Source organism: Bactrocera latifrons, unplaced genomic scaffold (assembly GCF_001853355.1).
Source record: "Bactrocera latifrons isolate USDA-ARS-PBARC rearing strain unplaced genomic scaffold, ASM185335v1 scaffold_41, whole genome shotgun sequence".
NCBI lineage: Eukaryota > Metazoa > Arthropoda > Insecta > Diptera > Tephritidae > Bactrocera > Bactrocera latifrons.
The window spans coordinates 1,347,452-1,375,278 of record NW_017537057.1 but is presented as its reverse complement, the minus strand read 5'-3'; the positions used below and the strand labels follow the sequence as shown (position 1 = coordinate 1,375,278).

Sequence of the window (27,827 nt, the reverse complement as noted above, 5' to 3'; positions counted from 1 at the left end):
TCTGTCTATGATCCATTCTTCTGGGTGTTCAAAACTTAGTTTATACTGTTCAGTATAGACAAAATATGAAAAATATGTACTCACTTATACCAAAACGTATGTTGCTAACCCTGATTGATAAACTAAACCAATAAAACTGTCAAATAATAGAAATCAAAGTAAGCTTTAAACAACTCTCTTAAACTCTTTTTTCTCGAACAAATCCAACAAATATTCAACCGACACAGCAACGAAATCCCAGTTTGAAATGAGTACTTACATAGATGGCCCACTCATTTCATATATTCTAACTCAAACACTCAAATTGACATTGAGCGGTTCTCCAGGTCCAGCTCAGACTACCGGCTATTTATGTAAATGAAAACGCGTTTAGCGGCTTAGTGTACGACCGCGATTTCTCGAGTGCGCTTAAGAATAGTGTGAGCGTCCGTTAGTGTAAAGCAAATCAAATATTCAAGTGCGCACAAACAAAAACAAAAAAACATAATAATAATCAATTTTATCAGCGGCTTAAGTGAAGTTTCATTATTCAACTTTTCATTTTATTTTGTGAAATTTCCAGTTCTGTTTTGGTGGCGTTGTAAGGTGTGCGTGTGTGTACGCGTTTTAGAAGCTACAAATTCTATGAGCGTGCCATTGTGTTGGTGAACAAAATGCATTCAACTGCAAGTAGCTGCCCATTCCGCGGTACCCAGAAATTTTTTATTATTTTCGTTTTATGTGTGCTGCACTACAACTTGGGCGAAGCGCGTCCGCAAAGTGCAGAACATGAAAATGTAGCGGCCGGAAAGAAATGCGGTTATGAGGTGAGTGATAAGAAAGTGCGATGAATACATACATATGTTTGTATGTATGTATAATATGTTCATTTATATATACATATATTTGTTTTACATTTACTTTTCATGTAATCATTTGTAGATACTTTAACAAATACAAATTAATATTTAATTTTATATATATAATTTTATCTTTTGACAAGATCTTCAACTTCGAAACATGGAATTCCAATATAAACATACTATATATTATATATAAACTACTAAAAAAAATTTACCAACAATTATCTTTGTTTGCATAGCTCGAATGCCCACTTACCATTAGGATACCAAAATATTTACGAACATGAAGAAGAACATTTACTAGAACAAGTTTCTAGATAATCATAAAAACCAAATGCAAAATAATCCAAGAGTAGATATAATACTAACTCAAAAGAGCTTCAGCTTCAGTGTTCGATTCGAGAATAGAATATATACTATATACATATATAATCATGTAAAAGGTTATCCATTTCCAGGTTCCCTACTTCTTCTAAAAAACCATAGGACTGCAAATTTAATAATACATGTTTATTATCATTCGAAAGAACATTCTTTGGCAGTAATTTTTTGAGGATTATTTCTTTCAAATGTTGGCCGCGACTACGTCTCAAATGGTCCAATGACGGCTCGTTCGAGCCATGTAAGGCCTAAATCGAAACGAGATTGCCCGAGTAAACTTTAGACTTTACATATCCCCACAGGAAAAAGACAAACGGTATGATATCACATGATCTTGATGGCCAATTGACCGGCCCAAAACATGAAATTATCTGCTGGACAAATTGTTTTCTAAAGAAATCCATCAACCCACAACCATGCCAACCGTTTTTTTTTTTTTTTTTTTTTTTTTTTTTTTTTTTTTTTTTTTTTTTTTTTTTTTTTTTTTTTTTTTTTTTTTTAAATGCAATGGCAGCTATTGATTCTTCCCAGGGTGCTCTCCGTCCTAAATACGGCAATTTGGCTTGTTCACATAATCAATGAGCCAGAAAACGTCGGATCTTCTTGGAGCTTTGCAATAACCCATAAATCGAAGCGATGTCGCTTAGTAGGGTCGAGTGGTCTTCGTTTATACACAATCTGTCCTTTGTAAGCTTTGAAAGTGGAATATTACGCTCATTAGGACAGGCCAATTATGTGTACTATAAGTTGAGCGAAGCACACCAAACACATTTTATAAGGATGTCAATTTTCGTAAAAAGTTGAACGATTTGTAAGAATGATGAAATGGCACGACTCACGTATCACGCGTCATTAAAAGCTATTCAAAAAAAGGAAAAAAAGTTCTTTCCTTATTTGTAAATTTTGTTTCATAATTCCACGGTTGGGATTGCAGTAGTGCATTTTCTCTTTAACGAAGATTATGGGCATGAAGTGTATCGAAGTGACTGTGAAATTCATTGGTAGTTTTTCATTGAAATTTCACTTGATTCTGTGCATATTTATTAATTAAAAAATTAACTCCCGGAAATTATCATACAAGGTCAATTGAGGTTAGAACACATAATATATTTTTTATATAGTATACATATGTATTTACCATATATGCTATTCTACATACATATAAGGTATAGTAAAAAGAAACCCAAGACTTCTACATTAAATTCAAGGGTTTATTTCGCTAGTTCGATTGATCCGATCTATTTTGAAAACACCACTCTCATAGAAACTCTCGACATTGTTGGTGAAAAATTAAGGGACAGATTTTCTTCTCTTGCAGTGAATATTTCACTATCACCGTTGACTACAGATAGAAATGGTACTAGTCACTTAGTACTAGGCCCAGATCGTAGGAAAGTATATGATTCTCGCAACCAAGTTCCCTGAACCACAGACGAGTCACAATGGAAGTGCGCAGCATGGCGCTGTACTGAGGGAATACAGTTCTCCTCTCCTCGGTCAAAGCTAGCCACTTCTTGTCGTTGCCAACTGTCCAATTGTTACAGAACAGGTGCGAAGGCCTTAGTTTTCTTAGCCTTAGGTTTCTTCGCACGAACTATTGTCTTTATAAAGCCATAGCGTGCGCTGATCACACTTATGTAGAAGATACATAGTAATAAAGCTATTCATTAGAAAATTAATGTATTTCTTTTTACTGATGCATAGTACATATGTATATATAAATATAAAATAAATATATAGATACATATAAAATAAATAATATTTAAGGAAAATGAACGTCAATTAGATTATCGACTACATAAGCTTATTGAACTTCATAACCACAAAGACATTCCAAATCCAATTTCTCATATATTTGAAAGTGTGAAGTGTTCCAAATTAATTTACGACTTATTACTAGATGGTTTATTAATAAAAGCGATATGCACCGTTTCAAATATACTTAATTGCAATTGTACCAATATCGTTTCTTTCAAAACTCAACGATTCAGAGCTGCCCCAAAACCCAACCCAATATGTTGAATGTCCATCTTGTGGCACACACCCACGATGATGTGGGCTGGCTAAAGACCGTCGATCAATATTATTATGGCAGCAAAACGCTTATACAAAAAGCCGGCGTGCAATACATTTTGGACTCGGTAGTGCATGAACTGTTGCGAGATCCAGAAAAACGTTTCATCTATGTTGAATCGGCCTTCTTCTTCAAATGGTGGCGCGAACAGGAACCAGAGCTGCAGGAGCAAGTGAAAATGCTGGTAAATGAGGGACGTCTGGAGTTTATCGGTGGCGCCTGGAGCATGAATGACGAGGCGACCGCGCATTATCAGAGTATAGTCGATCAATTTACTTGGGGTTTGCGGTAGGCGTGTGTTTCAAGCATAATTTGTTGAAGTTTTAACACCAATTTGTTTATTTTAGGCGCCTCAATGACACTTTTGGCGAGTGTGCGCGACCACGCATCGGCTGGCAGATCGATCCGTTTGGGCACTCGCGTGAAATGGCTTCAATGTTTGCGCAAATGGGTTTCGACGGCTTGTTCTTCGGGCGTCTCGATTATCAGGACAAAATGGAGCGTTTAACCACCAAAACAGCGGAGATGATATGGCGCGCCTCGGCCAACTTGGGTGTGTGTCTTGGCTAAGAAAATTTCTTTGAACAAATTAGTCTTCCAAAAATACAAGTAAAATATATTATTTATCTTTATTAATCATTAAATATTTATAGAAGATACATCCAATCTGTTCACTGGCGCTCTGTATAACCAATACCAGCCACCGCCTGGCTTTTGCTTTGATATCCTCTGCGCTGATGAACCGATAATTGACGCCAAGCATAGCCCAGATAATAATGTTAAACAACGTGTAAGTTAAGCACTATTTTAGTTCGTAATCACAAGTACTTAAAGGAAAATAATTCAAGTATGCTATCTAAATTTCGAATACGTACTTTAGGTGAATGATTTTTTGAAATTCATTGATCAACAAGCACAATTTTATCGCACTAACAACATAATCATAACGATGGGAGGCGATTTTACTTATCAGGATGCTAATGTCTATTTCAAAAATTTGGATAAACTTTTAAGGTTTGGGAAATACTAAGATATAATAAATATAGAAACATATATAGCAAAAAGAAGTTGAAAAGGTTGCTGAAAGGCTAGACAAAATTTGGTTTAAATATTTTCGTAATAGTAATGAAATCGTTTTTCAATACAAAAATTTTAGAAACTCCAGAAATTACTTACACTCATCATCCAAGGCGTCGCTCATATAGAATAAAGTACTATCATGAAATAGTTTCGCGTGCTAATATCTCGATTATTATTCCCCAGCTCAACTTATGATGCTCGCAGAGTGATCGCTTATAATCGAGCTGAGCGCAAGTTCACGGGCTCGTATTTCATCGTTCACTCTGTGAGCACTCTAAAGCTTTGAGTTGCTCTCATAATATCATATCTTTTAGATCGATGAATTCATCGCAATTTCACGCAATATGTCCAAGGGCTATCGCACCGATAATATACTCGTTACAATGGGTGAAGATTTTCACTATCAAGATGCGAATAGCTGGTTCAAGAACCTCGATAAGTTGATCAAGTGAGTAGAAAGACGCTATTAAGAGAAATTTTCAGCAACCTTCATCAACTTTGGCGAGATTTATAAAATTCGAATCATTCATTCCTGCAAAATAGTAAAACCTGGATCACATGCTTTTTCCAACTCTTCTCAGATACACAAATGATCGGCAAGTGAATGGTTCCAATGTAAATCTTCTCTATTCGACACCTTCTTGTTATCTGAAGTCTCTGCATGACGCCGGTATAAGCTGGCCAACAAAAGATGATGATTTCTTCCCATACGCCTCAGATCCACATGCCTACTGGACGGGTTACTTCACCTCTCGGCCCACCCTAAAACGTTACGAACGCGTTGGCAACCATTTTCTACAAGTTTGTAAGCAACTCACCGCCATGGCACCAAATACCGCTGGCCAATTCGATCCGCATCTCTCATTCATGCGCGAAGCAATGGGTGTCATGCAGCATCATGACGCAGTCACCGGCACCGAGAAGCAAGCGGTTGCTGACGACTATGCGCGCCATCTAGAAGTAGCAATACGCGCTTGTGCAACTAACACAAAGGAAGTCTTAAATCAGCTGACTGTGGACACAACAGGTTCCGAAAGTGCTACAGAGTCTGGAACACGAGAACGCCGATGGGCTACTGGTCCCAAAAGGGAATATACATTTAAATTTGAAACTTGTACACTGCTCAATATCAGTTCGTGTGCAGTACCCGAACAGGCTGAAAAATTTGTTTTGACTCTATACAACCCACTGGCTCAAACAGTTTCTGATTTCGTGCGTATACCGGTACCGGACGTGAACTATGAGGTTAAGGATTTCGATGGTAAATATAACTACTAGTAACTGTCATACGTAAAATGTCTACCTTCACATTTATTTCACAGACGTTACAATGGAAACGCAGCTCTTACCAATTCCTGTCCCTATTCAAGATCTCAATTTCCGAAAATCTAGCGCACTTTATGAACTTGTTTTCCTTGCAAGCTCACTGCCACCGCTGGGTTACAAGTCTTATTACATAACAAAAACAAATGACAACCACATGAAACCTGTGCCAGATCCCGCAAATAAGTCGAGTTTCACAAGCATAGGAAATGAGGTAAGCTAAAGATCCTAATATTTCTTGGCGAAGACTCACCACTTTTGATATTCCGTATTTCAGTATATTCGACTCAACTTCGATACCAACGGTTTTCTAGTAACTGTCACCGCCGACGGCATGACACGCATAGTCAATCAAGAATTTGTGTATTACGAAGCCGCCATAGGTAACAATCGCGAGTTCCGTAATCGCTCTTCAGGCGCATATATTTTCCGACCTGCCCACGATCAAGTCCGTTCGATTTCTCTACAACCCAAACTTAAAATCTATCGTGGTAATCTAGTGGAGGAAGTGCACCAGTCATTCAATGAGTGGGTCAGTCAAGTGGTGCGTGTCTATCGACAACAGCATCATGCCGAATTTGAATGGCTCGTCGGTCCGATTCCGGTGGACGATGGAAGAGGCAAAGAGATTGTTAGTCGTTTCAACTCGGATATAGATTCAAATGGTGTCTTCTACACTGATTCGAACGGTCGTGAAATGCTTAAACGTAAACGAGATCATCGCGATACTTGGAAGGTGAAATTGTTGGAGCACACCGCTGGCAACTATTATCCCATCACCACGAAGATCGCTTTGGAGGATGAAAACGCACGTATGGCCATACTAACGGATCGCGCACAGGGTGGCAGCTCTATGGGCGCTGGCTCTTTGGAATTGATGGTTCATCGACGTCTATTGCATGACGATGCCTTCGGCGTTAACGAGGCCTTGAATGAGACCGCTTACGGAGAGGGTTTGATAGCGCGTGGCATACACTATCTCATCGTAGGCTCATCAAAGAAACAGCAAAGTCCCACTACACAGGCAATTGAACGCTTCACGCAGTTGCGCAAATTATTACCGGCCTGGAGTTTCTTCAGTGATGCTGAGAATATAAACTATGCCGACTGGCGTGAAAATTTCACTAACATTGTAAGTTGATCTTATTTAACCGTCGGTATAATATACTTCCGTATTCAATAATCATCAAAATTACAGTTCACCTTCATAGAATTTGAGCTACCGAAAAATATACACCTCATGAGCTTCGAACCATGGCACGAAAACGAGGTACTCGTACGCTTCGAACACATACTGGAGAAGGATGAAGATCCCGAGTATTCGAAAGCCGTGCAATTTAATGTGCAAACCGTATTATCGAGCTTAAAAATCGCAGATATGCGTGAAACCACGCTTGCAGCAAATGCTTGGTTGGGCGATAACCAACGCATGGAATTCGTGCCAGATGGACCGGAGGTTGGCTACAACTCTTACGGTGTTTACCAAAGGTCAGTTCAGCATCAACTTTTGTTGAGAGCCGACAGACCGTTACTGGGTGCGAAATACTACGACCAAGCAAAAAATCCGAAGCGAGAAGAAAACGAAGATGAAGAGCAAATGCAAACGAATCGTATAAAACGCGATACCGAGGAGTCGCAGGAACTTAATCGCGAGCGTGCAGAGAAGCTACGTAAACTGAAGGTGCGAAAGCAGACTTTGGCGGAAAAGTATATGAACGGCGATGACCGTTTCGTCGTCGAACTAAGTCCAATGCAAATGCGAACCTACATACTCACCTTGCAGAAGGACAACTGAAAGAAAATAAATGGATGTAATGGTTTTACCAGTAAATATTTTGTTCATACAGACATGTAGTTCTACATAAAAGACCCGAATTCAAGATATTTGGTAAAACAGTACACAGTTTTTGTAGTGATATGATAGATGAGATATCAAGGCAGCTGCAGGTGCTCCAAGTAAATGAATATATATGCAAAAGTTGAGATCGCCTTTTCATTTTCAAATTTACTCGCCATAATCCATGATAGACTCAGATTCATTTTCACGCATGCCTCTTTGTTCCGTAATCTTGAACTGCAGCAGTACAACCAAATAGGTGGCCATAAATGTAAGGTTCTACAATGAAAAAAATATTTTTGCCATATTGTCCACATACAAATTTTTCACATCGAAGCATCTTTCTCTACTCACCGATGAGAAAAGCTCCCGATTAATATTTGCATAGTCATCCAAGTTCATTATTGGCGGCGTCTTCGCAATCGCAAGCAAAAACATTTGCACCTCACGCTGCGAGGCCGTGTCCAAAGCAATTAAATTGACATTGAGTAATTTCGTTTGGAAATCCAAGCCCACTTTGCATGATGCCTGATGTGCCTCATTGCAGATTATATACAACAGACTCATGCAATAGAACATAATGACGAACAGTCCGGTCTCCTTGTATGTTGCACCATGATCCATGATTTCGCTTATCGAACCATAAGCGGCAGTGAGTGTGGTGAAGAAAACGACGAGACAGTACATACCGTACATGTTGGAGTACGCTTTACCTGGAGACAGGAAGGGAGGACTAATACTTAATTGAATGGAATTCTAGCTGATATGAGGATAAAACTTCGAAAGTGTCACAACGTCTTCGGTTCCAAATTGTATATCAAGCAATTATGCGAAAAAATGCGGTCCCTGTTTTTTGTAAATTTTCTCAATGATAAAAAGGTTGTCATCATCGACTTACCTAACTGCTGCATCATGAGACTCAAATCCACCCATAGGTATCTAAACTCCGTCAACTTTTCTGCTGGCTTATCGCTTTTCAGGGTCAACTCCAATTGGCTTGCAAGGGCTTCGCTAACCGTGCCAAATGCGTTGCAATTTATGTACCTAAACAAATCAATTTTAGAATATAGCTAGAACTAGAATAAATGCGAGATGCAGATTCGTATTAGAGCACTATATGTTCACTATAAACCCCGAAAATTTTGTTTATAAGAGACATACCACAAGCTGCAGAAGCAGTTCAGCATTGCTATGATGGGATAGTAGGCGAAGGTGTACCAAAACTCAAAGTCTGGTTGCAAAAGGTATTGCGATACGTTGACGGCAACGCTCAGGGTCCACGAAAATATGCATAGACCCCACGTGAGGCGATATAGGTTGGGAAAAACGATGGGCGAGCCTGTGACGCGCCAAAATTTATACTGATAATTCGTCCACATATTCTTAAAGATCGCCACTTCAGGCCCGTGACGCCAACTCGCCACTGGCAGCAGAAAATGTGTAAACAATAGACTAATGAAGATAATATTGTAGATCGCCACGTCGAAATGCTTGTCCGGCTGCTCAATGAAGGTCTTGACCCGAGCACGCAACACCATCGCCACAATGAAGGTCTCAAGCGAGAAAACACACATGGCATAGAGCATTTGACGCGACGTCCACGAAAAGCCTGTGCGTGGTAAATTATTATCGGGCGGATTACGATGTATAGGCATTATACCCATAATTTGGAAGAGCACCAGTAAGCTCTTCGTTGTCTTGTAGAAGGAATCGTGCTCATCCAGTAGGCGTGCGTCGTCCAGCGTCGATTGCTTGCGTATGTAGTACTCGGTGTTTTTTTCACTCTGTTGTGCACGCTTTTGCATTTGAATGCGTTGGCGGTGCTCATCTTCGAGAAACTCCCGTTGGGCGGGATTGAAGAGCGGCACAATGCGCGGTGGTTTTTCCAAAAACGTAGAACCGTCGTGATTCTTCACCCAGAAACTCATAGTGACTGATTTCAAGTGTTTGAAAATTCGGCTTGCAAAGCACAAAGGAAGCCAGAATATATTGATGCGCGCATTTAATATGCGGTGATGAGTTCAGCGGTGGGCGAGCCGTATAAATAAATTTTTCGTATGCACGCATTCGAACCTTTTTGGAGGTGACAATAACATTGTTTAGTAAATCGTAGTAATTCGTAGTAAATTGTATTGTTAAGTGGTATAATGTTGTTATATACCAGGAATTATGTAATGTATATAATGGAACGGAAATGGCTGTTTAATTTTAAATTTCATCGCGCTATTAATATCTGTAACCTCTCAAATACCACAACAAGCGCAGTGAGAAATAGTAGAAGAACTCAATGGCACCCAAAACGCTGAAGCCAAGGAACAATCCGGCTGCGCCACCAACATAAACTGCAATGAATTAATTATTATCATGTCTTCCTTTTCCTTATAATGCGCATATCTACGTACTGCCGCCATTACTGCCATTACTCACCCAACAAATCGGTGAAAGTAAAAATCACTTGTCGTTTCAGCAGCTCCAATGGCCAAGTGGTTACCTCAAGGCCGACCGTAAAACCAGTCTGAAAGATATTGAGATTTGCTAAAACCTAAAATTTAAATGAGAAACAATGGTTACCGTTTCGAAATATTCTGATACAACATAAAGTACGTTTACGTATTACTAAAACGACCGAGAGCGCAATAGAGAAGTAGACTAAACGCGTGACAGGCACGAGATGCCATAATTATATTTTATCTGTATAAAGGGTTTCAAACCATAGTTGTATAAAAGCATGAGACTTTCGTAGAGTATAAAGTTGAAAAAAAGTTATGACAAGAAGCGTTGCAAGTCCAATGCAATGGATAGTTTAAGAACCAAGACGCCTGATATATGGAAGCATACCAGGAGATCAAGGATAGTAGATTCATCTTACAGATCAATTGAAAAGTCCCTAGCATGACACCCAGATGGCGTCATTAGAAGGAAATCGATATGATGTTTATCAATCAGCCCTAACATTAAAAGGCGCTTGTATAAATTTGACAGGTGTCTGATCATTACTTTGTGAAGAACTTGACGTGATCACGAGGCTCCGGGAACTGCCTCATAAAAATCAACGATCAGGGAGCGTTAAGTTTAGACTTGGCGTCCGTTGGGCCACATCTGGGCTGCGGAAGCGTTGGGATGCCGGCCTTGGTTAGGTAGCTGATCACAGGAAAAGCGGTGTGGCGTTGTCGTGGTGCAACTGCCAACCGGCTGCTATGTCTTTCGGACCCAATTGACCATTCGTTCGAGTCTGTTGAGGACTTCCAAGTAAAACTTCACGTTGACGGTTTGTTCAGGAGAAACGAATTCATGGTGGATGATGCCTTTTATGCCAAATCGAATCCAGTCGGTGAGCGCACGCTCCGAAGTACAGTCACAACGAAATCAGTCCTATTACTTTCCGAACAAACCCTGTAAGCCCGAGTTTTTGCTCTATCTGTCTCCATCATTTCACTTCGAAGTCGACCGATGCACCGCGTTAAAAGCGCATGAAAACGACGGCAAAGATCCAAATTTGGACTTCCCAATTGTCCTGTTATTGCGCTTGCTCTCTCTGTTGGCATATAATGGTTTCGACGGTCTTTAAAAACTCACTTCTAATTTTTTCAGAGCTTCGAGAACCTTTATATTTTTTCAAATTACTGTAACAAGCCGTAATGAAGTCTTACCTCCACACTTTTCACAACCACAATGCTGTTGAAGCAAGAATCCATGCAATGGCAATGTACTGTCTTCCGAGCTTTTGAACTGTGTAAACGGCGAAAGGACTCTGAAAGAAAAAGTAATGAGACCAATTTTGCCTACGCTATCAATGCGTTAAATACCTGCATTTTTAGCAACACAAGACTTAAGCGTATTATAAGAGCAAATCGGCTTCGGATTCTTAACTTTAAAATGTAAAACATTTCGAATTTCAAATTTAAAAACATACTTTGAAGTTGTTATATATCAAAAAATTTCACTCACTTCTGTTCGGATAGAAATGAGGTATGCATTTACATTTTTTATAGACCAAATTAAGGCGGCATTCTTGCATGCAAAAGCTTTTGGTATAAATTTCAAAATGCTCTAAATTCGACTCATGCGGGAAACGGCAATTGCGTTGAGCCACCGTGGTAGATCTTCAAAGAAAAAATAAAAATATTAAAACTTTGTATTTATATCAGAAATAAGATTAAACTAACTTTTCATAACCATCTTCGGCAACAATTTCTCGCGTCTCAGCTTTGTAGTACACCGCCTCGTTTGTATAGAAAAACTTCTGCTCAATTTTTAAGGCATCATGAGAAGAATGTATGAAAACCTGCAGAGCGTTAAAAATTTAAGCGGTAGATACTCAAAAATATGTTTTCTTCATCTATCAACTTGTTTTTAGCAAACCTACTAAACTCACCCCAATACTTTCGAACGCCTTCGGCACTGATAAGATCAACAAAGCACTATCGAAGTAGCTACCCAACAGCATTTTGGCATCTCCCTTATTGATCTTCGGATATTTGCCAAACAAAAAGTAGCGTGCCGTATACTCATTGTGTAAATAGCTGTTACCCAAGTAGCAAATACCGAATTCGGTAAGCACCTGACGCACCACAAAATCTTTAAAGCCATCATTCAGCTTAATAGGTTTGCGGCCTTCCTCCTCCTGCGTGAAGTCGGTGGTTAAGTTATATATTAGGGACATGTACTGCGCAGGTCGCAAGCGCAAGCGGTCCAAGGTGCCATCGATGCTCGGACTTACAGTTATATTAGCGAAGTTAAAATATGTCGAGTTAGCCAAAGTCTCAAGGAACACATACAGATCCTCTTTCGGCTGACCCGTTATTTTCTTTTTGCTTAAGTGAATAAGAGAAAATGAAAAACGATAATATATTTTTGCTTTACATATAAAGTCTGCTATTAACGGTATATTGGAATTTAGACGTACTGGCAATACTTATCGAAAAGCTCCAGACTTAAGCGACGCATAGGACAAACCGTAAAACTGGGTATTGGTGTGCGCCAGAAGTAGAAGTCACGCTCCATACCCATAACTGTGCTCTTGGACTTATATTTATCCATCGCTTGCAGACCCGTAAAGATGCACATACCCACCGATACGATTAAGAGTAAAAGCCAAGCCACACTTTCGCACGTTTCAATTAAGAAAATATATGTTATTTCGGGCTATTTTGACTTCAACTAAACAAGCTTTAAAATATGGCCCGCACTACACTTACTGTTCAATCAAAATCAACTGCTCTTTAACCAAATATGCAAATCCATGTATGCCACTTTCGGTGAAATAGTTTTTTATATACAATCCAATACCCCTCAGCCAACGAAAGTTTCCACAAAACGCCTGCCATTTGGTTTTCGATTGCGGTTTTTGCTTAGTAGGCTGGACCTGTATGTACATTCCGAAAAGCTATTGACAGTCTGCTCGCTAGCTGTATCAGCAATGCACTGTTATACAGTTATTGTGCTTCTGGTGCCACAATAAAAAATATGATTCGCTAAAATGTATCGTGTTTAATGAAATATTCAAAGCTACAAGTGAAATCCATTTGCTTTTTGCAGTGTAATTACAGTTAGTAGACCGTTAATAGATAATTCAAATTTATAACTACATAAGTAACAGAGAAATGAGACAACCAATACTAAGGTACAAATACTTCATTATTTGGGTTAACGTGGGTTTGTATTCACAAAACACAACTGCCTATCAAATTATACCATCTGATCATATTTGACCCGGACTGGTCCATATGAACTACGCTTTCCAATGAGGTTTTTCTTATATTGTAGAACCTCCATATATATTTGTCAATTAGTGTGTGTTTGGCAAGAGTTTTCTCTACAACACAAGGGCGTTGCCAGGCGATTTGTAGCATGGACAAAACTTTAACAAGTTTGCCAAAAATTTCAAATTCCAAAGGAATAACAACTACGGACTCAGTCAAAATTCTGCAGAAGTGTTTTGGGGAGGCTACTTTATCACGAACAGAAGTACGCAAGTTCGCAAACCATTCAGTGAAGGTCGTGAAGCTTTCGTGTCGTTCATCCATGCGTCTCGAATCGAAGGAGCTTTTCGCTGGAGTGCTCTGTTTAGACCAACTTCTTTCTCTTTCTCTTCTGGGCTCGGAGAATTCCTCCCCCATTTTGGCGTAGCTGATAAATGTGCTTAACGTCATTCTGTGTAACAATATGACTTTTATAGGTATACCAAATTTATACTTGACGTCGAATAGGCAGCTCCTATCAGTGTTGTCACTTCCAAATCGACAAAAGGTGATGGTTGTCGATCTGATGTCAAAGATCTTCAACAGGGTTGACGAATTATGAAAATCTGATATATGGCGGATTTTCCAGGTCTACGGTAAAGATCTATGTCTACACAAAGGTTAGAATGATAAGTAAAATCAACAATAAAATTTCGTTTATTTAGTTTTTCTTACAAAAGAGTGAATTTTATTAATTAGTAAAATATTATTTTATTTCTTTGCACTTAATTTTTTATGTACTTTTTTTTTTTTTTTTTTTTTTGTTTTTTTTTTTTTTTTTTTTTTTGTTTGTCAGTTATATGCTAAATGGTCGCTTAAATTTAAAATGTGATAAAAAATAAAAATAATTTGAGTAAATATGTATATATAAATTAGTTATAATATGTTACTGAATTAACTTTCTTTTATATAAAACATTAGACAGAAACATAAAACTATTAGAACACATTAGTTAAATTATTGCATTTAGTTTTTTTTTCTAAAATAAATAACACGATTTTGAGAAATTCGAAAATTTTGCCGAGTGAACCTAGAACGTAGAAAACCTAGAAGGGTTTTTAATTGCAATTTGATTATGAAATAGGACTCAGGACATATTTTCGACTTAAGTTATCGGATTATTTAAATTTCGGTAAAAATAATATCGTTTAAGAAAAAAAATCGTTCCAAATATTTAAAGAAACCTTTCGATTTTTTTTCAAAGAAAGTAAAGTAGGTCAAATTCGACAAATATCGGAAACCGTTTTTATACAAAAAAAAATACTGTGTCCCAAGTGTCTAAAGCTAATTTTAGCACTTGAATGCGTAACCGGCTGCTCAATATTGCAAATACAACTGTATATGTACGTATGTATGTATATGGAATGTGCCTTATAAATAAATACATACACAATATTAATTAAAATAAAAGTTAAAATACAAAATGATTTCTAGCTCATTTTTTAATTACTCTCATGCGCATTAATTTACAGAACTCAGAGAACAAATGCCAACTAAACAATTATGCCTAACTTTATTATTATAAATACTTAGAAAATGCCTACGTGTATTGCTTAATTTCACACAAAACATTAAATTGTAGATAAATAGTTTTTTTTTTTTTTTTAAGAATTTGCAGTAATTAAGTAAATCGAATCGATTACTTTTGTGGTTTTTTCGTAGGTAAAAAGAGTACAAATCGTTTTTTCGCTATTCAAATAAGAATACTACACTTTTTGAAAAAAAAAATTTTTTTTGAAAACGAAATAAAAACAAAAATTAGGCTAATTAAATATTGCAGCGTATTCTATTGCTAAGTACCCCTCCACGCAGTCGAGTGTGTAATTAGGCGGCACCGCAGGAGTAACAGCAATTCTGCTTGTAGTAATCGTAATTGCAGAGCTTCGCCTTGACAGCCCACTGACAGTTGTTGAACTCGTCCACACACGCGACCGCAACATCATTTTGCAGCAGCTCTAAATGTGGCTCTGAAATAATAAGTAAACGATTTGTTATTCATATATGTAGATAAGATATAAGTATGTATATATGAAACAAAAGTGCTAAACTTATTTTAAAGCTATTTTTATATCGAATTTGTAGCCTAGTATTCTTTCATAGAATTGGAAAAACTACCTTTCTGCTCTTCTTCATCAATTGCTAACAATTTGTTTTGTTGTTGTTTGAATTTAAAGCTTCCCTGACAGGAGTTTAGTTGCTACCAAGAGCAATGTTTCAGACGCACCCGAGCAAACAATTCTTTCATGTGGGACTATGTTCCTATGAGGGGTGTTTTAGTCATTTAAATTGGTTTACTTATATGGATACAAATTTGGTAATCAAATCTTTAATAACTAGAAAGGAAAGCAGACGATAAAAACGCAATAAGCGACATCAAAAGAGGTTCTCAAACAAACTTTATACTTAAAATACGAGCAAAGCATTAAAAGGTGTGCGAAATTGTAAAGTTGAAGGAAGTTGTTTGGTGAACGCGCCAATGTTGAAACTTTGAACTAATTCGCAGCGGCTAAGTAAGCTGTGGTGGGTTTAAAAGGGGGTGGCCTGTTTGTGATATAGTAAAGTAATTATATATGTACTCGTTTCGCCAGGCGTTGGAAAGTAGTGACTCGATACCATTTTTTCAAGCACTGGTTGCTTTCACCTTGCAACATTGTGCTTTCATGCCCTGTGAAACGTGCGCAATTGTGTTGTGCTTCTTTTTTGATGGAGAAATTCTTATTTTCGCCATAAGAAACATTTTAGTAATCCCTTGATTTCGAGGCTTATGTTTTATTTAAAAATTCATTCATTTTATTTGAATTCTTAAGGTTAGAAAATCAATAAAAAATAAGAGGAGATAGACAAAGTTCGGATTTAACCGAAAATTTAATACTCTTGCAAAGATCGAAGACAGGTTTAGTTGGAAATGATTGTGTCCGAATTTGCATAATATCTCACAGATTAACGTATAGGAACTGAAGTCCATATTTTCGGTGTCTCGGGTCTTGAATAGTTTTGGTTCGATTTGGATAATTTTTGGTATTAGGGTGTCATAACTCAAAGGCGCAACTCCTTCAAAGTTTCCTCCAGATATTTTTATTGGTTCTTAATTTTTATACTGGAAAGTTAAGGAATCAGATGGAAAATATGGATTTGGGCTGACTTCGCTCATTATTGAAATGTTATGATAATATTACCTACCGATGATATATACGTTTAAATGTGGACGTCGCCCCGTCCATCGTTAAATAAACGGCTCCTATAGTTTTACATTATCTCGGCTGCAAAATTGTATGTAGTAGTCCTTTTACGGAATGACGTGGGATGCCGAAAATATATTCCCTCAACGAATTTGGTTATTATTGCTTAGAGGGTTTATTATTAGACTTTTTACTTATAAGAACGCTCATTTGTTTCAACTTTAGATGTCACTTTCTAACAAATCGCAGTTATACTATGTAACAGCTTTATATCTTATCCCCCTTGGATACCAGGGAACATTGGATAAGACATTTAAATTTTTACTAAGCTATCGCTTGTGCCCCGCAGACAATCACTCATAATTCAACTCGTTTCGTAATCCAGATCATTTATACACAGTCTATCCAATATATCTCCGTATCTAACTCGATTAATTTTAGGTGATACAAACAACCGTTAGGTGAATAAAACTATTTTATTCATAGTAAGATTTTGCAAGAGTATAAAAATGCTAAAATTACCTTCTTGATATATTTTTTAATCATATTAAAGTAAATACAAGGAAGTGAATTTAAGCACTTTTATTTCAAATAATTTAAGTTGTTTACTAAGTAAAAAGTAAAGAATTTTGATTTAGTTCCTTAAATTTATAAAAACTTATACATTTTGTCTGAATTTATTATTGAGAAATCTCCCACTTCTGTTATGTATCTTACCATCGCATCTTTGGGTGTTACAGCTGCGATAGATCGGCTCGCGCAGCGAATACCGACACTTCGCCGACTCACGCATTGCAGCCTCGCGTTCATCGTACTCTAAGCATTTGACTGACCGTCGTTGAGTGCCGCCATCACACGATTTCGAACACTAAATCGAACACAGCAAAGAGAGAAGAGTTCATAAAGTATACTTTTCGCAAATATAATAATATTATAGTTTGTCAATACCTCCGTCCACTCAGAGTAATGCCAACGCGGACCACAGTATTCCACTTCTTCGTGCGAACAATTCTCGCCTAACTGTGGTTTCAGTTCAGGTTTGCAATCCTCATCCTTAACTATTTCCTGATTACGTATGCAATAAACGGCACGACTGCGCGTCAAATTGAAGCAGTTGCCATTGCATGGTGACCACGGACCAACGAACCATTCACCTTTATCGCAATCTCGTTCTCGTTCACATGGACGAGTGATTTCTGGCGTGGCACGCGAGTCACACCGATCCGTATTCGGCTTTGTACGATCACAGAATATCGTGCGATATTCAACACCTGAGCCACATTCAGCCGAACAGAATTGATTCCAATCGGACATTAGCCAAATGCCAGATTTGTCATTCTTATCGCGCCCACGATGATTAGTACCGTTGGCGCCCGCATGCGCCGTACGATAGCGGGCAGCATGTGTGCGTCGTCTATTCTTTGGACAGTCGCATTGTTTGCGCGGATTCGGCATCTCATCGGTACATGCTGAATTGTCGACATGTATCACAATACCGGAAGCAAGCTCTTGAACACAGCTTAAGTCTCGCTCACGATAACCTTCGCCCTGTTGGCAGTGGCACTCACTCCAGTCCTCGATGCGCCAATAAGCAGGACATGGTTGGGTATTACAGCGCAGCAGATTTTCATTCAGCATTGGTTTTTCCGAATGCATGCAACGGCGTTGCGAATAGTACCGAACGGGATTCTCGCGTACACAGCGCACAATCGGTGTTTGTATGCCACCACCGCAAGTTTTTGAACAGGCGCTGAAGCCAACTACTTTCCAGTTGAAGCGACGTCTGCGACCGGAACGTGAATTGCTTGCAAAACTCTCTTCTGGACCGTTTTTCAAGAATCCGTCGCTTTCTACTGATAACTCATTCTCCTCGGAGTCTGATGTGATAGGCAACAGATACTCATACTTGATGCCCGGATTCGAAGACTTGCTATATATCTGTTGCATACAAAATTAGTCTTTACTACACTTCAGCGTAATTATTTAAAATAGTATGGTACTCACCATTAACTCTAGCATATCTCTTATGGGCCCCAAGCAAGTAATCCATTCGGTAACACCATCACCATGCTGTAGTCCATCTATACGATGGTAGTCGAAAACCGCGCCCACCGCTTCATAGGCGCCACTATCTGAAGCCACATTATCGCCGTTGAATATATATTTCTGATCGGGTGTACGCAGCACTGCAAGAGATTAGTATAAAATGAAGTAATCGCATACAACCAAATCGAAGTTAAAAGAAATAATATAATGTTAATTTATAAATGAGCAACTTCTTGCTTACCTAGTAAATTTATGCTGTTTCCTAACTCAGTTATTGAAATATTTGAAGAACCTGCTGGTATTGTAGCCACGTGCACGTAAGCGTCTTCTGGTAACGGATCGCGCGTAAAGATACCCGTAATTGGTCGGCAAATCAAACCACCACAGCCGACTGAACCGCTGTTAGCAGAGAGTCCAGTGATGATTCCAGTGGCATGGACGGCCTGAAATAGTTAAAAAAAAAAAATTGATACTGTAAAATATATCACAATTGGCGTTTGAAGATCAGAGTTCCTCTTTAAAGTCTTATTAGGGGGGTAGGTGGAGTGAATGCCTGACGACGCTTCTAGATCTTTATGAGGAAACTAAAAATAAAAACCTCTCCTTCCATTTCATCTCCCCTGAACCAGCCAGTGTTGCTGGTAAGGTGCATCAGTACAAAATGTTTTGCAAATTTACGAGACATTATCAAAAAACTCTCGACAAATATGTTTGTTGCGGTAATTTTAAGCAATTAAAGTTCTCATATGATTCCTTTTGAATTTTAATAGTCGACATGTGCGGCTCATATTCCATTTAAACCATATCTACTTGCTTGTTCTGCAAACCAGGGATTGATCCCACCGGCATTCAGCTATTTATGTAACATCTTTCTCGATTAAATATCCAACAGAATCATACCAATTGCCTCTTTACGGATTCTAGTTGTAGGGGGTGCCTGCTCTGTCTAGTTTATTTGCTTCCAATAATGAATGCTGGGTCTCAAGTTGAGTGATGGTGTTGCGAATAGTACGCTCTGTAGGCCGATTATGTTGACCATAAGTTGTGCGGAAATTGGATTTTCGTAACATAAGTTGAACAATTTGTGAACGTTATTCAGGCCTAAGTCTTTTGACGATGAAATGCCAAGCAATACTGAACAGAAATAACATGAAATCTTGACAGGACTCACGCGGGATCTGTCAAAAAAGGCTATAGAAAAAAGTACTTCTACATGGATCACTTGTTATTCTAATAAAACAAAAATTTATGAAGTTTACTAAGATCATTTTTGTATTAAAACTAAATAGCTCACTCACCAAGAAAGCTAAACATAGCTTCGCCAACATTTTCGACCACACCAAACCTCGCGCAATTTCGCTTCAAAATTATAGGTGCGTCTGTTTCGAATATAATCCTCTAAAATTTATATTCATACATTAGTTTTATTAAAATAAGAACACGAAGCCGATGGCGATTAGCGTTGGAAACGTTGTATGCAGTTCAACAAAGATATTCAATAAATCTTACTTAGCTATTGTGTAGAGCAAACTATTAGCATACGAAAAGAGTCACGGAACCTGCACGGCCAAAAAGCGTTTCAATTTATATATATATATATATATATATGTGTGTATGTGTAGTCAGAAAAATTGATTTAGTTATAATTAAATGACAAGTTGCTTAAAATCTGGTGCGGCAAGATCATTATCAATGAAATCAACATTTTTTAACAATAAGCCGCACTTATGTTAAACAAGAGCGCCCATAAATTTCATGTGTTCGTCTTAATGTCTTTAATGCGTAGCCAGTTAAGTGGAGCCCTTGAAAACCGAATAAAAACTCGACATAAATCTACACAAATGATGTCTCTATAGTTGCTCAAGGCGCGACATGTGTAGCTTACTTTCATTTATTGCCTGCGAAAGCTATCATAAATTTATTTCCCACCTAATTTATTGCCTTATAATACTTATTTGAACAATGGGGGTACCTTGTGAGCACACGCATTGTCATCTTAATTAAAAGTGTTAATTTCGGCAGACAGTCATGTATAATTTAGTGATTAATTATAAAACCACATATTTACTCATTCATAATTTAGGCATTTTTATAAGCAACGGAGAGCACAAACAAACAATGGGCTTTGGATTATGGAAATTTAAATAAGCGGCGTTTAAACGGGGTGTGGATGAGCTTGAAGCTTGAGGCAGCAGGAAGTGCTACCGAAATCATTGGTCAAGAGTAAATGGTAATCATTGATTAAATGATTTCCCAAATACGTAAGTATAGAATTTCGACTAGTCTTCTTCAATTTAGGCACAAATATGATACCGCTCGTTCATTTGTTATTCCCATAAAATCAGTAAGAACTCAAAAATTCGTTTACACACGCACACAAGGCGCGATCACTCACGCAATCTATGAATTTATTACAGCTATCTGCGCTTTATAGGAAATAAATCGCAAATAAAAAATGATTTATACATATTTTTACAGCTCACAAGTATCCACATGTACCATACACATTCGATGGGATACATAAGTGTATTTATTCTCCGCATTTGCACTTTGATCCACGCACAACAAATTAATCAGCGCGATCAGACAATTTTGGCAGCAATTTACATCTTCATAGATACACTTAACAACCTAATATATATTGTTGTTGTGATTTATAGGCATAAGCAAAGGAATGCAAAGAAAGTGATGTTATATGAGCAACACTATAAGCTTGCACACATGAAACACTCATACATGTAATAATAACAATACAAGTAATACCTAACTGTATACTTTTGCAGACAGAATTTGTAGGTGAGATTCGCTGATAAGCCAACCAACATGGGTTGGCCGAGTTAAGAAAAAATCGTATAAATATTCTTACGCGCGAAGTGAGAATTTTAGGCGTGAAATAGAAGAGTGAGGCAGATGAAAAAAATTTTAATTGCTTTAGACCTGTAAGTTATATTTGGTATATACCTAGAGTAAATTTTTTTAATAAATCCTTTGATTTCATTTTTCGACAGGCTATACATTTACATTTGAAAGTATAATACAAAAATGTTTAACCGTTATCTCAAATAGTCATTGAGTTATAGCCTTCATTGTAGCCGCTCTGTTCAATCAATTCCATCATTTGTGTTTGTAACGGGTTTTTTTCAAAACACTACTTTTCAAAAGGTGATTACTAGAAGACAAACTATCAAATTATGTTTTTCTGGTTCTGTAAATAACTAGTTCACTATACAATCAAGATATAAGATTAGATCAAAAATAAACTTTTAGCAAGCCGAAATTCAATAATTTTTAAAAACAATTTTTTATGTTTTTTCTGCCGTAGGTCATTGTACAGTCAATATCTTCTTGTAAAGATTCCGAACATTTTTCACGTCAAATTCATAAACTCAAGTATTATCAGCAGTTACAATGCCCTCCATGAATGTAGAATCGGTATTCGCACGATCAAGCATATGCAAGGAGACCTGTTTACGGTACTGTTTTTGAAAAAAAAGTCAACTTTATCGGGACGAGTCGAGCAAGAACACGTTTCGTAACCAAAATATCGACAAAAATTATTCGAACGGACTCGCGGGAGATGTCGTTCTCTCTTGCAATTTCTCTAACACTTTTCTGAAGATTTTCAGACGTATCCTTCACTTTTTTAATATTTTCATCAGATGAGAAGGTCAAACGTTGTCCAGAACGAGACATGACATGAAAATAATAACCACAGATATTACCGTACCTACTTCCGCATTACCATGACTGTTAAACATATTTTCGAATTCTCTTTCCAACGAACCAACAGCAGTTGAGGTAAAGTAAGACTGCGTTCACACACGAATACCTAAACTCGTAGTTTGTAAATGAGGGCATGATGAGGAAAGATGACGGTTACCAGTTGCTGACGCTTTAAGTTCTTACTCGCAACATTTTAGATTAGATGGCTGATCTCTCAGCATGGTAGGGAATCACACCTAGACTGCCATGTAATGTTTTTTTGCAAAGTCTCTCGAAAAACTACTGTATTTAGATATCAGCTGTCGACAAGACGCCCTAACCTATTACAAAACAGATTAAGTATTTTAATTCAATTTCCGATAGAGGGAATTACCTCTTACGATTTACACTAGCCCAGAAGGACGTTGTGACGGCACAGTTGCTGGTAGTTGACCAACAATTGGTCGGAGATTCCACAGTCCAGTGGTGAACCACAAGAAGTACCGGTCCAAGCAAGCTCACCGACCTTACAGAAACTTCAATACCGCTGTGGTCAGACACCTCCACCAAATTCCAATCATAAAATAACTCTATGTTAATGATAAGGAGTCTAGACAATCTTTCTTGAGCGTACATCTAGCGAACTCAAAGGTAATATCGCTGCCCTGATATTGGTGCTCACCACTCTGAAAGAGGTTGCGCTCGGTAGAAATAGATATACTGCTATCTTTATGGCAGTCACCTTCACTTGCAAGATGCTGCAGTAGTTTGGGCGCCTAAAATCCGCATTTATATCCTGAACAAGGTATATAGTATAGCTTGCCACAATGATTGTAACAACAAAATGAAACATCGGGGTCCTCTAGACTAAGCATATGCATATAAATGATCTTTGTGACGAGCTGAGGCGAGTTAGCCATATTCATCTGAATATATCCTAACCAGTCCCTCAATTTTTCAGATATCGACCTGAATTCAGACCTATCAATTTCTTGGCAAGAAGCTAATAATCTGTCAGAACCGTCGATATCCAGAAAGTATAGAGTGCAGCTGCTATACGAACTGATCCATTCAAGTCAAATCCTTGCAAGGAAAACTTTTTAATTTGATAAGTTTGTTTGAAGAAATTTGGCAATAATTAGTTTCCAAGATACGGTATTTATTTTCGAATATAGTTTTCAGATCGGACTACTGTAACATAAAGCTTCTATAAAAACAGGTTGATCAAAATCAAGAAAAAGGATTTTTATACTGTATACATGCTGGAGGTATTATTTGGCTTCGGTGCAGCCAAAGTTAACGGCAGCATTTTTCAAAATATTTGGGGTAATGATTTCTGCAGCTACAAAAGCAACTACACAGAATTCCTATCAAACATTTAGCAATAACATAACGGAAACTCACATTTATTAGTTCAATCGATTGCGTATTCAACAAATTCACACAAAGCAGTATCGAAATTTTGTCCGTTGCAACTTTCTCGGATAAACAAAAAACTCGCTAATTGCCAGGTCACACAAAAATATGCTTTGTTTACATAGTTTATACTTCACTAGCATTTTAATATTCCTCAGTGGTTAATTATCCATGTCCAAATAAGCCAAGCACTCGCGTGCATGCCACCACACACTTGCGCTTCTAAAGTAAAACAACAACAAACTAACTAATGTGGCGTGTTTTTTCGAACAGCTTTTAGTGCTACTCAAACACATTACGAAAACGCAACTCCAGCAACCGTTTAACGACGCGTGTGTGACACCACCTCCTCTGCCGCCGTCCAGTCACGCTCAGCATACTGACAGATCACACACAACCGCACTAGCTGCGTTTGTCCGTCCGTTCGGCCGTGGCTCCGCATAAACTATCTATCACCGGCCACTTAAGCACTCGAACCTGCATCGCTGCTACTGTTGTTGCTCTTGTTGGTTTTATTGTTGTAGCTTTGGATAATTTTTCTGAAGTTTTTATTATTATTGTAAGTTGGTGTTTGTGTTGTTGTTGCTCCACTCATAACATGGTGGTTTATTGTAATATTATTATTATTGCTGCCGCTGCCTTCTTGTTGTTGTGGCGCTCGTTGGTGGTGCACAGGTATTTATTTTGCGTTTGACCGGTGTGGCGCAGCTAACACCGCCAGCATTGCCGCCACTGTCGGCGGTGGCATTTTTGACGTCAACACAATTTGGCCTTTAGTCAGTTTATGTTAACTTGTGAATTTGCAACAGATTATCGCTGCATCTACAAGTAATCGGTGCATGACAAGATATTTACATTTGCATATTCCGACACACACACACATATGCATACATATACATATATGAGTGCGTTAGTTGACTACTTTTTCTGCCATTTCGGCATTTTTCGGCTTGACGAGAAACTTCAATCTTATTGTTATTGTTGCTGTGCGCAGCAATCTCGTATTGCGGCTCATTGAATGCGTCGATATCGCTTTATTGACCAATTTGCAATATGACATTTAAATATTTTTACGGCTTCATGTAAAATAAATGCGTACACTTTTTCATACTGATCGAGCGTTTGAATTTAACGGCGTGGAATAATCTTTCTATGATACAAACATTTGTTAAAAGATACTTTTTTGTTGGTAACGCTGCTTGACGATTTGTCAAAGGTTGTATGAAAAAGAAAATTTCGCCCTGGGAGTAACAAAAACTCTACGCTGCTCACTCACTCTACGCCTCAAAGCCATTTCTAACCCTCCAAAACAAAGCAAAAATCCATAAAACTCCATTCCAAAAAAATTCCAAGTTCAAATACAAATTTTATAAAATTGAAAATAAGAAAGCAGGGAGACAGGAGATGTAGAGGCTACCGAACTGGCTGCATATACTACAGGTATATACTAGGTTCTACACCTAGTACAAAGGAATACCACTACAGGAAACAAACACTACTCACTAAAAAACGATGAACAATGAAATTTCTGAAAAGGCTAATACACTCACACGATCTCGAAGAGAGAGAGTTGTGGAATAATGACTGGTCGCTGACTACTGACATCAAATGCGAATTTGATGGGTATAAGTAACGACCATACACGGAGTCGTTTCAACGGAAGTTTGCGTCTACGTAACCGGAAGGGACTCAGATTTTTCATCCGACCAAGGACTTTTAACTCAGCAGAATTCTGCAAGAAAGATACTGAGGAGTGCCAGCTACTTCTGCCCAGCCTTATTTAGAATCCTATATACCTAGTAGCTGAAGTATCTAAGTTAGATATCAAGTCGCTCGTACAGTTCGCAAAGGGCGTTCACGTTATGTACGACAAATACTTCATCTCAAATTAAACTGAGCCTCCATCTGGCATAACTAAGGATCAGTAGGCGTATGAGTGGCGGGGCATCCATCTAGTACTCACATAACCCAAACTATGTACGGTATATTTACGCTCGTGGTCGAGGCCTCAACTTTTCAACTTTCATGCGCTCCATGGCATTTAAACAGCTCTTAAGATTTCTAAACATCAACAATGCGCCACAGCAACTGTCTTAATATTATGCATCATCTGCCACATTTCGGTCATAACGTTTTCAATTTTGTTGGCCATAATCGAATGAGACACTTTAAGAGCGAAGCGAATGTGGCTGTGTCTTTTATGTTTATTTACAATATTTTTTGTGATTTTATTTCAATCTGTTTTCTCTGCGCCGTAAATGTTAATCTACATACATAAAAGCGGCGAGTCCACAGTTCCATTTCGGATTTTATGATTATTGAAACTATTTACATAATTTCGGTGTTAAGACGTGCTTCAAGAGACCTTTATTTTTAGTGAGGCACATGAATGTGTTCCATTTTCTAATAGTTTTCGACTAAAACCAAAGCAGCTCGTAAAGCATCCACCATTGTTTTGATTTTATTTAATTTTATTTTATTTATTTTATTTTTTTTTTTGAACGCACCGTACTGCATGTGTATTGAACATGGAACTGGTGTCTGCATTTTAAGGTGGTTGTTGCGCTCTTGTTGATTAGCTGTGAACAGTTGTTCGCGCAATTTTATAGCTTAGCGCCTTCGGCAAAATAACTGCAAATTGATTTCTTATTAAATTGGTTCGAACATTTTTATTAGCATTTTAGCATGGATTTATAACATAATTAGAGGTTTCGCGATTATGCTTGGCGAAAAGACAGCAACGAACAAACGACCTTGTTGACTTATGGGTTCGCTATTTTTACGCGATCTAAATATTTGTGATATTGCGTAAAAGGCATAATATGCTCGTAGTCCCTGAGCTTTATATAAAAATGATAATGTAAAAACAAGAACTGGCTCTTAACGCGAAATTAATATGAAAATAGATTTAATATTAGGTCATCGAAGGAGTAGCCTAATGGAGCCAAACTTGGTGTCACAAAAACCCTTTTCTCTTAATCCGTGATGGGTTAAGTTAGTTCGAAGTATTGATAAAAAATTGTTGGATCTCACATAGATGGAAATTAGTTTTTTTGTGCTTCCCAAAAACTATTAAAACTGAATCACCATACCATGATAGATCGGCGAAGTGTTTTGAGTTAATAACAATCCCAACAACTTCGCTAGGTTCGACATAAATGTGTCTAGCGAAATATTTCCAACTTAGTTTCACAAAAGCCTGAACTTCCCCTTCCCCTTCCTCTTCTACTATCCTTCCTAACGGCAAAAACTCAATGTACCCTTCTCCAACGCCTTCGCCTTAACCACAAATACCCGAAGGTGTGTGAGCTGAGATGGTTCTGCGTTGCAGTAATCTAAATTATTAGGAATGCAATTGTAGGTGTGATCATCTATAATAGTATAAGGCGGACTGATGCCTTCATCACACTTTCTCGATTTTGATTTTCAAGAGAGCTTTCTATGAAGAATGAGTCCACCGGTTGCAGAATAAAGCTAAGAATTAAGCTAAGTGAAACTTTTCGATTTCCGAAGACAGAGCTATAAAGTATTTTAGAGAACCCGACCCGAAGGCAGTATACTCGTATCATTCGGCTTATGTCACCATTTGGGAGGATGGAGTCAATTGTCCTATTCACTTGGGAGTGGCCAGAAACGATTATTATACATATATATATAAGAATAAGTAAAATATCCGATTGAAGACGAGCTAAAGTGAGAAGGCGAAACATTCCTCCCAGGATTTTGCGCTGGCTTTGGGACCCACCACGTAAAAAAGAGCCCCCAATGAAAACCAAATAACAGCCTCGGACGAGACACCGCCTTTTTGATGACGACCTTGGTAATTAAACGGCTTATCTAAATGACTATCAGTCTACACCGTCATGAAACACAGCTACATCACATTTCAACACCACACATTGGCAGACAAAATCATCATAAACGTACAGCACACCTCTCTCACCACTCACCTTCCACATCACCCCAATACACTCAAACATGACACCACACTACCAACTAGAACACAGATACTTTCAAAAAAAGGGACGGACAACTCCAGCCGCACACACTTCGCTTTTTGCTTCCGTATGAGTCAACACTCCAAGCACTTGCGCATAAGCTTTCGCAGCATCTTTTTTTTTTTTTTTTTTTTTTTTTTTTTTTTTTTTTTTTTTTTTTTTTTTTTTTTTTTTTTTTTTTTTTTTTTTTTTTTTTTTTTTTTTTTTT

The 27,827-nt window shown here is 37.9% G+C and overlaps 4 protein-coding genes across 11 annotated transcripts in view; 1 reads left to right on the top strand and 3 right to left on the bottom strand.

Moving 5' to 3' along the window:
- The first annotated feature begins 388 nt into the window (after positions 1-388).
- Positions 389-7,681, top strand: LOC108972609 (lysosomal alpha-mannosidase). 3 transcript variants are annotated; one of them, XM_018939255.1, is made up of 10 exons: positions 389-457; positions 563-806; positions 3,215-3,585; positions 3,645-3,850; positions 3,951-4,087; positions 4,178-4,311; positions 4,959-5,638; positions 5,700-5,914; positions 5,978-6,832; positions 6,899-7,681. In XM_018939255.1, the coding sequence occupies exons 2-10, from the start codon at positions 654-656 to the stop codon at positions 7,493-7,495; spliced, it is 3,348 nt and encodes a 1,115-aa protein (XP_018794800.1). In that variant the 5' UTR covers positions 389-457; positions 563-653; the 3' UTR covers positions 7,496-7,681. The 3 variants fall into 3 exon arrangements, with proteins under 3 accessions (XP_018794800.1, XP_018794801.1, XP_018794799.1); XM_018939256.1 differs by lacking the exon at positions 4,178-4,311 and adding an exon at positions 4,692-4,825 and having other exon boundaries at positions 395-806; XM_018939254.1 differs by having other exon boundaries at positions 395-806.
- Positions 7,682-7,705: 24 nt separating this feature from the next.
- Positions 7,706-9,487, bottom strand: LOC108972611 (gustatory and odorant receptor 21a-like). Its single transcript, XM_018939259.1, has 4 exons — positions 8,699-9,487; positions 8,436-8,581; positions 7,892-8,250; positions 7,706-7,816 (listed from the first exon to the last, which is right to left on the bottom strand). Exons 1-4 carry the CDS (start codon positions 9,463-9,465, stop codon positions 7,706-7,708), a joined length of 1,383 nt encoding a protein of 460 aa, XP_018794804.1. The 5' UTR covers positions 9,466-9,487.
- Positions 9,488-9,744: 257 nt separating this feature from the next.
- LOC108972565 lies at positions 9,745-13,656 on the bottom strand. Its single transcript, XM_018939198.1, has 9 exons — positions 13,523-13,656; positions 12,472-12,641; positions 11,904-12,430; positions 11,704-11,822; positions 11,486-11,640; positions 11,344-11,406; positions 11,188-11,288; positions 9,965-10,079; positions 9,745-9,879 (listed from the first exon to the last, which is right to left on the bottom strand). The coding sequence occupies exons 1-9, from the start codon at positions 13,654-13,656 to the stop codon at positions 9,764-9,766; spliced, it is 1,500 nt and encodes a 499-aa protein (XP_018794743.1). The 3' UTR covers positions 9,745-9,763.
- A 554-nt stretch (positions 13,657-14,210) lies between these two features.
- LOC108972621 (thrombospondin type-1 domain-containing protein 4) overlaps positions 14,211-27,827 on the bottom strand; it is a 101,823-nt gene continuing 88,206 nt past the window's right edge. For 3 of the 6 annotated variants that reach the window (XM_018939273.1, XM_018939274.1, XM_018939275.1), the window contains exons 2-7: positions 19,802-19,901; positions 18,745-18,946; positions 18,462-18,643; positions 17,406-18,395; positions 17,175-17,325; positions 14,216-15,245 (exon numbers count right to left, since the gene is read on the bottom strand). In XM_018939273.1, the coding sequence (XP_018794818.1) occupies positions 15,103-15,245; positions 17,175-17,325; positions 17,406-18,395; positions 18,462-18,643; positions 18,745-18,946; positions 19,802-19,831 (1,698 nt within the window). In that variant the 5' untranslated portion in view covers positions 19,832-19,901 and the 3' untranslated portion in view covers positions 14,216-15,102. Of the gene's footprint in view, positions 15,246-17,174; positions 17,326-17,405; positions 18,396-18,461; positions 18,644-18,744; positions 18,947-19,801; positions 19,902-27,827 lie in introns of all 6 variants that reach the window. The other 3 variants (XM_018939276.1, XM_018939277.1, XM_018939272.1) reach the window with 2 other exon arrangements.

Bases quoted from the DNA above. Each gene is read 5' to 3' on its own strand.
- LOC108972609 (XM_018939255.1), top strand. From the start codon at position 654: ATGCATTCAACTGCAAGTAGCTGCCCATTCCGCGGTACCCAGAAATTT. The intron at 3,586-3,644 runs GTAGGCGTGTGT...TGTTTATTTTAG, and splicing joins CAATTTACTTGGGGTTTGCG to GCGCCTCAATGACACTTTTG. The intron at 3,851-3,950 runs GTGTGTGTCTTG...AAATATTTATAG, and splicing joins GCGCGCCTCGGCCAACTTGG to AAGATACATCCAATCTGTTC.
- LOC108972565 (XM_018939198.1), bottom strand. From the start codon at position 13,656: ATGGGGGAGGAATTCTCCGAGCCCAGAAGAGAAAGAGAAAGAAGTTGG. The intron at 11,641-11,703 runs GTTAGTTTAATC...TTTTCTTTGAAG, and splicing joins GCCGAAGATGGTTATGAAAA to ATCTACCACGGTGGCTCAAC. The intron at 11,289-11,343 runs GTATTTAACGCA...TTTTTCTTTCAG, and splicing joins TTGTGTTGCTAAAAATGCAG to AGTCCTTTCGCCGTTTACAC.
- LOC108972611 (XM_018939259.1), bottom strand. From the start codon at position 9,465: ATGAGTTTCTGGGTGAAGAATCACGACGGTTCTACGTTTTTGGAAAAA. The intron at 8,582-8,698 runs GTATGTCTCTTA...TGATTTGTTTAG, and splicing joins AACTGCTTCTGCAGCTTGTG to GTACATAAATTGCAACGCAT. The intron at 7,817-7,891 runs GTGAGTAGAGAA...TTTTCATTGTAG, and splicing joins ATCGGGAGCTTTTCTCATCG to AACCTTACATTTATGGCCAC.